The 13,422-nt window shown below is 40.6% G+C and overlaps 1 protein-coding gene across 1 annotated transcript in view; it reads right to left on the bottom strand.

Moving 5' to 3' along the window:
• The window catches only part of LOC311113644 (voltage-gated delayed rectifier potassium channel KCNH1-like), a gene marked incomplete at both ends in the record, with an annotated part of 65,832 nt that extends 55,765 nt beyond the window's left edge, over positions 1–10,067 (bottom strand). Inside the window, 7 exons of the mRNA XM_084156912.1 lie at positions 1,196–1,420; positions 1,666–1,833; positions 3,265–3,383; positions 5,494–5,622; positions 5,743–5,849; positions 6,848–6,971; positions 9,995–10,067. Coding sequence (XP_084013038.1) covers positions 1,196–1,420; positions 1,666–1,833; positions 3,265–3,383; positions 5,494–5,622; positions 5,743–5,849; positions 6,848–6,971; positions 9,995–10,067 — 945 coding nt within the window. The remainder of the gene's footprint in view (positions 1–1,195; positions 1,421–1,665; positions 1,834–3,264; positions 3,384–5,493; positions 5,623–5,742; positions 5,850–6,847; positions 6,972–9,994) is intronic.
• Between the last annotated feature and the right edge of the window lie 3,355 nt (positions 10,068–13,422).

The following is a 13,422-nucleotide window of genomic DNA, read 5'->3' as shown; positions in this document are numbered from 1 at the left end:
AGCTGGCTGTGGGTAGGACTGTATTGTAGTGTGCTTAATGGTGAACAGAGGTTAAGGGTATACTCAGCAATATGACTGTCACGATCGTCGGGTACAGAGGACCAAGGCGCAGCGTGGAAGGTGAACATATTTTATTAATTTGACTGATAATACGAACAAAACAACAAACGATAACGTGACGTCCAAAGGTGCAAAACACAAACCTATACAGGAACAAGATCCCACAAACACTATGGGAAAACTGGCTGCTTAAGTATGGTTCCCAATCAGAGACAACAAGCAACAGCTGATACACGTTGCCTCTGATTGAGAACCACACTGGCCAACATAGAAACGAAAGAGCTAGATAAAAACTAGAATAAACAAAGAATACTCACACCCTGGCTCAACATACAAGTGTCCCCAGAGCCAGGGCGTGACAATGACTTCATCATACACAGTGGGGCGACTTCCTGCTTACAGAGATTAACAACAGAATTCAATGTAATAGTATGTTTTTACAGTACTCAAAATGTGTAAAAAAATTAATAAAATAAAAAATTGCTTCTGTAAAAATACTTTTCCAAAATCATTGAAAATAATGTGGATTTATCTGGGATTATTTGAATCCAGGCTCTATAGTCGAGAAGGCATTTCTAAAGAATCTGGTAGTATGACAGAGCATTTAGTCCCACTATCACTAGAAAGCTTGGCCGAAAACGCCCGCAGTCCCTATGGATGGATGTGAAATCCCTAGAGACATTTCAAGTCACAAGTAATTCAAACTGACTCAAAGTGACTCTCCCTATGTGAGCTTTCATCAGTGCAGATGAAGATTCCCTCTGCTGAAGCGACTCTTGAAATCTGCTGCAAATTAAGATTTACGCTTCAGTTGATTTATCTGAGGAGAGGCGGTTCGCTTCAGTAAGCTGAGGAGACACATTTGAAGTGAAATGGGGGGGATTGGTTAAATGACTGGGGTTGGGGTTGTTGAACCAAAACCAAAACTAGTTGTGAATAGCGGTCATAGTCAATTCCACAGTCAGTGTCTATTATGCTACAACGATGTGGTAAGATTTCCAGATCCATTAAACAATGTGTGTGTGTGTGTGTGTGTGTCTGTCTGTGTGTCGGTCTGTGTGTCTATGTGTCTGTCTTCATCAATATCCATCCATCCACAAACACACAGACCCCAGTTAACAAACAAACAACTGACCTCGTCAACGTTCTCGAAGGCGTTGATGACGTCGTACGGCAGGCAGGAGAGCAGGTCGATGACGAACCACGTCTTGACGTAGTTCATCCGGATCAGCTTGGGGTCCGAGATGACCTCTCCGGCAGGCCCCACAAATGTGGTATGGAAGTTGAGCACGATGTCCACCAGAAAGATGACATCCACGATGCTGTCCACCACCAGCCAGGTGACGTTGTTCTGCTTGGTCTGGAGGAGTAGAGTAGAGAATCTTTATTACTTAAGTAGTAGAGTAGAGAATGAATATAAGTTATCCCTGAGTGGCAATTTACTTTACAGCTGGTACATAGTCAATAAAAGTACACACAAACAGAGTAAAAATACAAAAAAAACAGCTTGCTAAGGTTCGGTTTGGGGATTAGAGTAAGGGTTAAGGTTAGGGTAAGGGCTAAGGTTAAGGTTAGGGTTAGTGGGTAGTTGAATAGAGTTTAGACCTTGAATGAGACGTTGTAGGGCACCATGATGGCTGTGTAGAAGGTCAGGATGAGGATGACCCAGTCCCAGGTGGTCTTGAAGGCGCAGTAGTGGAGGATGATGTGGGGAGGAGTTTTAGGCGTCTCCTGCTTGTACTGTGGGAGGATGTCTGAGCCCAACTGGAGGACCTACGTTTGGTTAAGAAATGGTTGGTAACGAGTCATGAATGAGTCAGTGTTTGGTCCAATTCAAGGTTAGCCTTGTGGAACCAGCCTGATCGCGGTTACCATTCTACGCAGCGATCAGGCTGGTTCCACAAGGCTAACCTTGAATTGGACCAGTGTGTCATTTGTTTCTCCTGCTATTCACCATTTCAGGTGTGCGTTTTTACTTAGTGCACACAAAAATGACACCATTTTAGTTTGTTATGACAGTGTCTCTTATTGTATGAGAGCGATAACTTTGATATAACACTCATAATCTAAAATAGTGAGTAATTACAATCTAATAACTGCATTCTGTAGTCTTTTGGACCACACAAAGACAGTTCAGTGTTGCCTTGATTTCGTCGCTCAGTATCTCTTTATCCCAATCAATATAAAATACAAAATAAGAGTGGAATTCCTCTCTCCCTTTATATACTGTTTGTATAAATTGATGGAACCTTCCAGGATCAACAAATAAACAAACGGTAGCCATTTTGTTTTATTTTACCTAAGCTATCAAGCACATCTTCCCATTAGTAAACAGAGCACCTTATCTGACCATCTAAACACAATTAGCTTTTCCACCATTTTTCAAGAAACAGGATGTTGCTAGAAGATGGTGGTGGTAAGACATCTTGGACTAGTCCCAGAAGATGTCAGAGGAGATATCTACCCAAACAGTCAGTCCCCTTGGGATTTCAGAGGCCTAAGGACTATTCAATCAAACCAGCATTACAGCATGGTATATACACTGTAGACTGTAGCATAGACGGCTCAGTTATTCAGAGTAAAAAAAGTGTAATCAAGTCCATAAACAAGTCCTCGGTCCTTTTACGCACTGATTATAAGTGAGTTCACTGATTATAAGTCACTCTAGATGAGAGAGTCTGCTAAATGAGTAATGCAAATGTGCATTTAGGTTACACTAGTCCACAGCACAGGTCATAGGGCAGGGTTCCCCAATGGGCGGCCCACGTGCCAAATTCTTTGTCAAATACTAGATCTGTTTCGGCTTCTTGCGGTCAATTTGCAGTGTACAAATTGTTTATAATTATGTTCCTGCCCCCCGACAATGCGCTCTAGAAAGAGTTGGCCCACGGCTGAATGTAATTGCGGACTTTTGCCATAAGGGTTTATGGTCAGGACTATATATAGAGTGATCATTCATATTAGAGTTGTGTCTGTCTGCAGAGTTACAGCTGCCCAGGTGGCCAAGGGTTTGCGGTCTACTGCTTTGGGAACGGAAAGACACATTTAATTTAGCACAGAAGTAGCGAGTGAGTATGGGGACAGGATTAGGCATTTCATCTGAAGCTAAACAGAAGTGGGCTTGGAAACACGAGAGGGTTGTTCCTTCCAGACACTCTTAGGCAGATGAGTGCGTATCAACAGGGACAGACGCACACACTCTACCTCAGCCAGACGAGAGTGCTTGTGGACGTTCTCGCCCTTCTGGACGGTGGGTGCCAGCTGCTGCAACACTCCACGACTGCTCGTCAGGGCCCGGGTGAGCCGAGCGAATTTACCCCATCCTGAATGACAGAGTCAAAGAAATGTGGAATACCAAATCAACCCATATCCACTCCCTTTAGCCTTGAAATCTAGACTGAATCATGCTGCATTTAAACAAATGTGATACTGAGCTAAATTCAGTCTGAATTTTCAGGCTACTACTCCCTACTCCCTACTCTGTAGAACTGAAAAGATTCGATAGGTGTATTCAATATTGCGGAAATTCTTCATCGCTTATTAGATGGCAAATGGAACTATTACCATATGCTTATACATATCCATTCCTTTCAGATCTACATGAACTGCCTAAAGACAAGTGCTTGGATTTGGAATTCTGAGAAAGTCCAACATTACTGGTTCAAATGATCAGACAAAAATGTAAGTTGTAATGTGAAATGCTGCACTGTGGTACAGTGAGGGAAAAAAGTATTTGATCCCCTGCTGATTTTGTACGTTTGCCCACTGACAAAGAAATGATCAGTCTATAATTTTAATGGTAGGTTTATTTGAACAGTGAGAGACAGAATAACAACAAAAAAATCCAGAAAAACACATGTGAAAAATGTTATAAATTGATTTGCATTTTAATGATGGAAATAAGTATTTGACCCCCTCTCAATCAGAAAGATTTCTGGCTCCCAGGTGTCTTTTATACAGGTAACGACCTGAGATTAGGAGCACATTCTTAAAGGGAGTGCTCCTAATCTCAGCTTGTTACCTGTATAAAAGACACCTGTCCACAGAAGCCATCAATCAATCAGATTCCAAACTCTCCACCATGGCCAAGACCAAAGGGCTCTCCAAGGATGTCAGGGACAAGATTGTAGACCTACACAAGGCTGGAATGGGCTACAAGACCATCGCCAAGCAGCTTGGTGAGAAGGTGACAACAATTGGTGCGATTATTCGCAAATGGAAGAAACACAAAATAACTGTCAATCTCCCTCGGCCTGGGGCTCCATGCAAGATCTCACCTCGTGGAGTTGCAATGATCATGAGAACGGTGAGGAATCAGCCCAGAACTACACGGGAGGATCTTGTCAATGATCTCAAGGCAGCTGGGACCATAGTCACCAAGAAAACAATTGGTAACACACTACGCCGTGAAGGACTGAAATCCTGCAGCACCTGCAAGGTCCCCCTGCTCAAGAAAGCACATATACAGGGCCGTCTGAAGTTTGCCAATGAACATCTGAATGATTCTGAGGAGAACTGGGTGAAAGTGTTGTGGTCAGATGAGACCAAAATCGAGCTCTTTGGCATCAACTCAACTCACCAAGTTTGGAGGAGGAGGAATGCTGCCTATGACCCCAAGAACACCATCCCCACCGTCAAACATGGAGGTGGAAACATTATGCTTTGGGGGTGTTTTTCTGCAAAGGACAACTTCACTGCATCAAAGGGACGATGGACGGGGCCATGTACCGTCAAATCTTGGGTGAGAACCTCCTTCCCTCAGCCAGGGCATTGAAAATGGGTCGTGGAAGGGTATTCCAGCATGACAATGACCCAAAACACACGGCCAAGGCAACAAAGGAGTGGCTCAAGAAGAAGCACATTAAGGTCCTGGAGTGGCCTACCGAGTCTCCAGACCTTAATCCCATAGAACATCTGTGGAGGGAGCTGAAGGTTCGAGTTGCCAAACAACAGCCTTGAAACCTTAATGACTTGGAGAAGATCTGCAAAGAGGAGTGGGACAAAATCCCTCCTGAGATGTGTGCAAACCTGGTGGCTAACTACAAGAAACGTTTGACAAGGGTTTTGCCACCAAGTACTAAGTCATGTTTTGCAGAGGGGTCAAATACTTATTTCCCTCATTAAAATGCATATCAATTTATAACATTTTTGACATGCGTTTTTTTGGATTTTTGTTGTTGTTATTCTGTCTCTCACTGTTCAAATAAACCTACCATTAAAATTATAGACTGATCATGTCTTTGTCAGTGGGCAAACGTACAAAATCAGCAGGGGATCAAATACTTTTTTCCCTCACTGTATATCTCTCAATAATGTCAGCAACCCACATTTGTAGCTGTCCAAAACCAATTGTATCTACTATCCTCAGCTTGATCCTGTCCTCATTAAAACAGAATCTTCCTTAGATTATCTGAAATCCAGTGTCACGCCAACCTTTCACAGAGTCATCCTCAATGGGCTGTTTGAATGCAGTGATGTCACTGAACGTGCACAGGAACAACACCACCTTGTCCTGCTCATTCCTGATAGGAGCGATCTTCACAAAGAACCACACCGGCATCCCTGCAGGAAACACAAAATGATGTCATGATATCTCTTCATATTCTAATGTATCGCATAAGTAATTGATTTAACAATTGAATTTGATATGATTCAATCAACAGAGATCAAAGAAACACTTACGATTCTTCTTATACATGAGAATTTCGAACGAATTCATCTCATAATTCTCAAAGGTCTGTTGCACTTTCTCACCCGTCTCCTTGTCTGTGAGCTCCCCATACATGAAACTGAAAATTGCATTGTTGGTGCTAATTTACATACAAAACAAATAAAACTGGATAATACATTCAGATTCTACCAGAATGTAGGCAGATATGACACTGTTCTTGAAACGAATTATCCCAGCTACAAAGGCCTCACTAAAAACACTGCCGGCTCACAAATAACATAGTTAAGCCATCTGTATAAGCACTGGTCACAGCGAATGTCATGTTGAATTGACATAAATACAAAGTATGTGTGCTACTTCAGAGGTACATTTGAATTCCTTACTACCTGTATTGTTTCTCCAAAACACTTGACTGCTGTAGACTGAAATAACCCAAATTTGCATGGAACAAACATTGTCAACTTCTGTCTTATAGTAATAATAGGATTACTAATGTATAGATTATACTGTATGTTTATACGTTTAAGGGCCAGTCTCCCGAACCCAGATTAAGCCTATTCCTGGACTAAAAACCACTTTTATTAGATATTTTCCATTGAGTATGCCTTTAAATCGGGCAATCTGCAGTTCAAACCATAACAAAGCATTTACCCTGCCACTGTTTTTGGTAAACAAGCTGTGGGGTGGAGCTGGAGAAATGTAACCGCTCTCAAATTCATGGACAGCGCTATGCATACAAGGATTGACCATCCGCGATATTAAAATGATAGTTTTAACCATGTTTTGAGGCTATACAGTATTTGTTTACAATCTTTACAAACATTGGAGTAAAACAAGCTTATATTTGGGGTTCTGATGGGGTATGACAGTTGAACAGCTAATGAGGCATCTTTAAGTTATATTCTTCAAGAATAAATGGGTATTTATTATAATAATTTAAATCTAAAAATGGATGTAGCAAACGCAGACTGCCCCTTTAAATCTGGGTCCAGGAAACCAGCCCAATATGTTAATGTAGCTATACTGTATTTATACTCTACTGCTGTCAGTGAAACAAAATGCTGACCCACAAAATCAGTGGCACCATAATGCAGTCATAAGTAGCAACGTAAGTACCTGCAGGTGCTACTCTTCTGCATGACCTCAGCACGGTGGTAACCGGAGAGCTTGCAGAAGCCGTCGTTGCTGTACACAATGGGCCAGTCCACAATCTGGGCATTGCCCAGAACAAAGTTGGTATCTGCCCAGGGAGGGAAAACAACATGAAACCTGGTTCAGAAAGAACTGATAGAAACTACTACAGCACTATTAACTGTCTGTAACTCATTATTTTACTTGGAATTTATAAGGTAACTGGATGTAGGCCTACTTGTCTTTATTTCATTAATGATTAAACATGGCTCAAATATATCCAAACCTGTACACATAAGTTATCTGTGGTTCCTCGTATATAAGATGACAGTTGATGATAGTGTTTTTATTACGAATAAGTTGTTGTTGTTAGAATTATATACTGGATGTAATGTATTTGTATTTTGTATTGTTTTAGTGAGTATTTGTATTGTGGCTGTGTAACTGCCCTTACCTTCTCTGAGACTACGGGTGCAAATTAGCTTTTGGCTAACCTCGGCACATTTACATGGATGTTGCATTATTGTAATATTGATGTTGATTAATGTACATTGTACCCTATAAATTAAAATAAAATAAAAAATGTTATCAAAATTGGTAGTCAGCTAACAAGTTATAGTTAGGTAAAACCAGGTATTACTGTAATACTGAGTATTACGGCATATTGTTGAGTACTAACTGTTACCATCTAATATCTAGATAAATATCAGGCAGCCTAATTAGCGCATTGTAAAATAGGAGGACACAGCTATTACAATTGTGAGGTATTTTAGTAGGTTTGAAGCATACTTAATATACTACCATATTTCTAAATATGTGAATGTAGAATTTATTGGACATGAAATACATGTCGAACTCCACAATAGAAACAGTTGAAAGAAAGCATCTGAAATTTTGCCAAGATGATACATTCAATTGGCAAAGATGTTTTACTTGTTGTGTAAATTGAATCCGAGGCTAGGTTGAGAGAGGGAAAACGTAACAGTGAAATCAATATGCTGACACAAAATCCACCACTGTTGTCTTAAAAATTATAGTTATATTATGGCTACAGCCCAACCGATATGACTAATACATCTTCTGCCAATATTAAATCGGCCAATATTAGCCTGATTATTGCATACTTTTAAATTTGCAGAAAGCTACTACATTGAACCAGTTGAATCTTAGACAGTGTTTAAGGGGTTTACGATACGACACCACATATCCCTCTTGTGTAGTATTGGACAGATTCAGGTGCCTGTATCCATTGTACCACAACTTTAAGCCTGGTAAATGGGTCTTGCCTGTTTCAGTGCAACCTGACTGTAACATTATCATTGGCTGGGGCAGTGGTACCAATCGTTATAACATTGTCTATCGTTGGCTAGGTAGGCAGAGATACAGCAGTAGCAGTGACCTCAGAAGGTGCTGTGTTGTGTCTAATCGTCAGGCGTCACTTGTAAGACTACATTCGTTACAGTTTCATTCAATGGCCCAGTTCTAGGTGATGAGCCAGCACCTTTCAAGAGGCAGGGTGTTTTGCCCTTCAACCTTAGCTGCCCCTTTCCAAAACTCTCTGAGCAAACCATGAGCGGGGACTACCCCATTTGTGAAGTGGTCTTGGTCCCATCATACATAACGTATGTGTCTATAATGGGGAGGGGGTGGGGGGAGAGAGAGCATAAGATGTTTTCCTCTCATCTTGCATGCTTAGGGGATGTATGTATCAAGTGTTTCAGATCAAGAGTGCTGATCTAGGATCAGGTCCCCCCTGTCAGCTTATTCATTGTAATCTAAAAGGCAATAAACGCTGATTCTACATTGATTTATTTTGTATTTACAGTATACTTCATCTCACTCTTAAGAAAATATGTATTCTTCATCAACTTCACAGCTGACACATGTATGTTGTTTAACAGCAATGGGAAAGATTTTGACAACACAGACCGACATGAGACCGTCACAAGACCATCACAGGCATTGGGTATGTCAAAACAATGTTTCACAAGACTGACACAACGCATTGAAAACATGGGGAGTTGTAGGGAAACTGGAGGGAGTTTATCTACTAGAGTTGCATCAAGTCTGGCAATCCATCGTTACCTTTAAACCAAAACAAAGACGTGTGACCTATCCAACTACAGAAGCAATGGTTAACATTTTTGTGGTTGAAGTGCACAATTTAAGAGTTCTCACATTTTAAGAGTTCTCACCTATAATATGCCTTACAAATAAATGGCTTCGGTAATCATTCTTAATCAACTTATTTATCAACTATATCCCACATAGGATAGTATCAGGAATGAAAACAGGGGAAGCAAGTGCATGGAATATTTGAGGGTGAAGCTATTCACTATAAGTGAGGTCAATGTGATACAAAGTGGATAAGAAAAATTGGTCTAGAGGAACACAAACAAGTCTATGGTGGATGATTGGGGGAGGAACATAAAGGGGACATGACACCACTTCAAAACATTGTTTATACCTGTCTGTCTATGTGATAATGTCCAAACTGAAAAGTTGAAAAGGAAAGTGGTTAAAGCAAGAGGCAAAAAACAGTGTTAAAAACATATAAATTAATTAACCAAAACAAAAGCATGCCACTTCCCGAATAACTCAACAGATTCCTTTTGCCCAACATGTCTGGGAGCCTCCACAAACCAACTCATTCTATAATCCAGACTATCAGAAAAACCCTTTTAATTTGGGTTTAAAACATGAATCAAATAAGTATGTCAAGAGGAAAATGTTAATCTATTCATTTAGTTATGCACCAATCATGTGGAATACAGTGGATGATTTGGTTTATTTGTAGGTGCAGTATAGTTAGTTGCCTGGTAAGGAATACCAATGGTAGACACAGCTATGTATTCGAGTTGTTTGTTGTAAAGACAACATCCATTAAATACCATTATTGTTTGAATTGTTGAATCATTCTTTGCATAGCATGCTGGCTGTATAAATGTATAAATCAAATAGGCTAATCAAAATAAATCAAATAGGCTAATAAATAAATCAAATAGTGTCAATAGTCGGTTAGTTGTCCTGAGTGTTTTGGTTTTAATTCAATAATTGTTGTTCAATGATTGGCCTATAGGCTATCGTCCACAGTGTTTCTAAATACAAAATAAAAAACGAACACATTCCTACCATTGGATCGTCGGACGATGTTCTCGAGAAAAGTGTTTTGTGGGGCCACAAGTCCTCGACGTCCACCTGCCATTCCGCCTCGTCATTCAACGTCGGTAAGAAGTGAACGCTTTTAGAGTGAACGAATGCCTGAAGTATCCGTAGGATGATACAGCTGCTCAAATCTCCGGTCTTCTGCTTTCATGGTCCCTTTTCTGCTTAGATATGATGAGCGGAAGAATCCCTCACCTCATGCTGTTCGACCGCTCGTTCCGTGGCTGTGCTCCCCCTGTTGAAGACGGGATGCATGCAGAGAGCGCATCTGTCTCTCGTCTCGCATCTTTGCACATGGGTACCCCACCCGGGCACCCCCACCCCCACAATCGCGTGAACGAATACCGAGTAGGCTACTAACAGCCCTGCGTTTAGGCAATGAAGCACACGTTAGGCCTTCTACTGAAACCCCAAAAAACTCAATAGGAATTACAAAAATGGAAAACTGACTGGAAATGAGATTTTTTTGCGCAGTGGATTCCGGGAAAATAACACAGCTATAGCTTGCACTTCACACTGGTTGGTTGTGCGTACTCATCGCCTTTTTTATGATGCATGAACATAGGCTAATAGGTCACTGTGGGGAATTCGAGGAGGTAGCCCGCCTTCAGAAGTGCAAGGACTGACATCCCAAGGACGCCACACATTAGAAGGACGCAACACACACACACACACATAGACAGACAGAGAGAGAGACAGAGCGACCAGGGTTGGGTAGGTTAGGCTACTTTCTAAATGTAATGTGTTAGTTACTAGTTACCTGTCCAAAATTGTAATCAGTGATTTAACTTTTGGATTACCAAAACTCAGTAAAGTACTCTGATTACTTTCAGTTACTCTTGGATTACTTTCCCTTTAAAGGAAAACGCCACCCCAAAACTCTTTTGGTATTTGTTTTATTAGTCCATTGTTGATATAGTCCCAAAATGAATTGCATCATGCAAAATGCATCATACTGGCTGCATTTCTGTATTTTGAAAGTTATATATCTTGATAACTTGTTTGTTGACATGCAAAACATTTTGGGACTATATCAACAATGGACTAATGAAACAAATACCAAAAGAGTTTTAGAAGAAGACAAAAAGGATCCATCAAACACATTTGGTGTGTCATCATAGTGGTCTCTGACTTGTGGTCATCATTTGGTGTGTCATCATAGTGGTCTCTGACTTGTGGTCATCATTTGGTGTGTCATCATAGTGGTCTCTGACTTGTGGTCATCATTTGGTGTGTCATCATAGTGGTCTCTGACTTGTGGTCATCATTTGGTGTGTCATCATAGTGGTCTCTGACCTGTGGTCATCATTTGGTGTGTCATCATAGTGGTCTCTGACTTGTGGTCATGATTTGGTGTGTCATCATAGTGGTCTCTGACTTGTGGTCATCATTTGGTGTGTCATCATAGTGGTCTATGACTTGTGGTCATCATTTGGTGTGTCATCATAGTGGTCTCGGACTTGTGGTCATCATTTGGTGTGTCATCATAGTGGTTGGGTAGGTTAGGCTTGTGGTCATCATTTGGTGTGTCATCATAGTGGTCTCGGACTTGTGGAACAAACTTAAACTTTTTTCAATACTGACTTGAATGTCATTGAGACAACAAAGTTGTCAGTGTTTTTTTCCCCTCACAAACATCCTTTATGAATTTAAAAGTAATTTCTGAATTTAGAAGTAATCATCTAGTTTTTATCTGTAATCTGATTACAATATTTTTTGCTGGTAACATGTAATCAGTTACTCCGAGAGAGACAGAGAGAGAGAGAGAGAGACAGAGAGAGACAGAGAGAGAGAGAGAGAGAGAGAGAGAGAGAGAGAGAGAGAGAGAGAGACAGAGAGAGAGAGAGAGAGAGAGAGAGAGAGAGAGAGAGAGAGAGAGTGAGAGAGAGACTGAGACTGAGACTGAGAGAGAGAGAGAGAGAGAGAGAGACAGAGAGAGAGAGAGAGAGAGAGAGAGAGAGAGAGCAAGAGGATAGTTGCGGATAGTCCTAGTGGTTACCCCAAGTTCGATATGGCACCATCGATTATCTCATTCTGTAGGGCTTATTCAGATTGAAGAGAGTTGTAGCGTAGGTATCGTGACGAAAAAACCCATAAAATATTCTGTTATGTGACAAAAGACCCCTGATCTTGGGTAAACAGTTTATCTGTATGTGATTGTACTAAGACCTCTGCCAAGAGGTCTGCACCCTTATGGCAAGGGTGGTATAGTGCACTTATCCCCCCGGAAGAAAATATGTTTTTGCCATTGAATAGATGTAAGCCTACATTACAGTAATTGACATGTGAGCGAGACCGTTTTGTACCGAAATGCAGCTCATATTTGGTACACTACAGTGGCCTGCCTAATAAGTTGAAAAAAATAGACATTTCATAATTCTTTATCCATATTCGTATCTTTATTCATATCCAGTTTGCCTCCTTTAGACCATCTAAAGGTCTTTGTGTTTTATACCAACCATTGCATCCATAGTTTAGTTCATAGACTGGGCAAGGGATAACGGAATGAGGTCTACCAGTGTGGATTGGGAGGGATAGCCTACTGACATGTTCAGTTAATTAGGCCCTTATACCCATTTTGGATACCTAAATGGTAAAAACCATCTCCAAACTCTCTCAAAGTCACAGCTCATCACTCACACGGACATAAGTAGGTTACATAGGCCTAGTAAACAGTTAATAGGCCTATACTTCCAAATCAATAAGTTACATTCGAAAACCAAATGAACAATTAATTGTGGGATCTCTCGAAATAGGCTAGTTGTCTTTTGTCTCCATCTGCTGGCAAACCAACGACAGTATTCAGAATAAAAAGAGGCTACCCAAACGACTGGTTATTTTATTTCGCTTTTTATTTCGTACAGTTGGGCTATATTCCTCTACTTCTCATTAGCCTACTATGGGGCCATAATTGCAAACGTAGAGTTGTTTATATTTGCAAAACATTCAAGTCAAAAATAGCCTACGTTGAAATGTAAAAAAATGCTGTGTTGACGATTCTGTGAATAAAGGCTTTCAAAAAGAGCCTCATGTTCTATATTGGGTTTACAAAACGCATCCAATGTATCCAAAACAGACGTATCATATATTATGTGTAAGAAATTGTAACAAATTATATTCTTGTTGTAGCCTATTCGTCTACCGAGCGTGACTGTAAACAACTCCATTTTCACCCGCGCACGCAGAGCCGCAGTTTGGCTTCATATAACCAAGTGCGTAAAAGTCCTTCCGCTAGACGAATTAGTTCCTTCTGATTTTGAATATTCAATTACTGCATGTCTGAACAGATACAAGTCATGAATTACAGTAAAAACTAACAATATCAGACTCAGGAACAGGCTTGGGAAAATAATTTTAAATATATCTGCGTAAAACCGTAATATACAAAAAATGGT

The sequence above is a fragment of the Coregonus lavaretus genome, assembly GCF_964263955.1.
Source record: "Coregonus lavaretus genome assembly, chromosome: 40".
NCBI lineage: Eukaryota > Metazoa > Chordata > Actinopteri > Salmoniformes > Salmonidae > Coregonus > Coregonus lavaretus.
The sequence above is the reverse complement of the archived record's forward strand: the minus strand, read 5'-3'. Positions and strand labels throughout refer to the sequence as shown.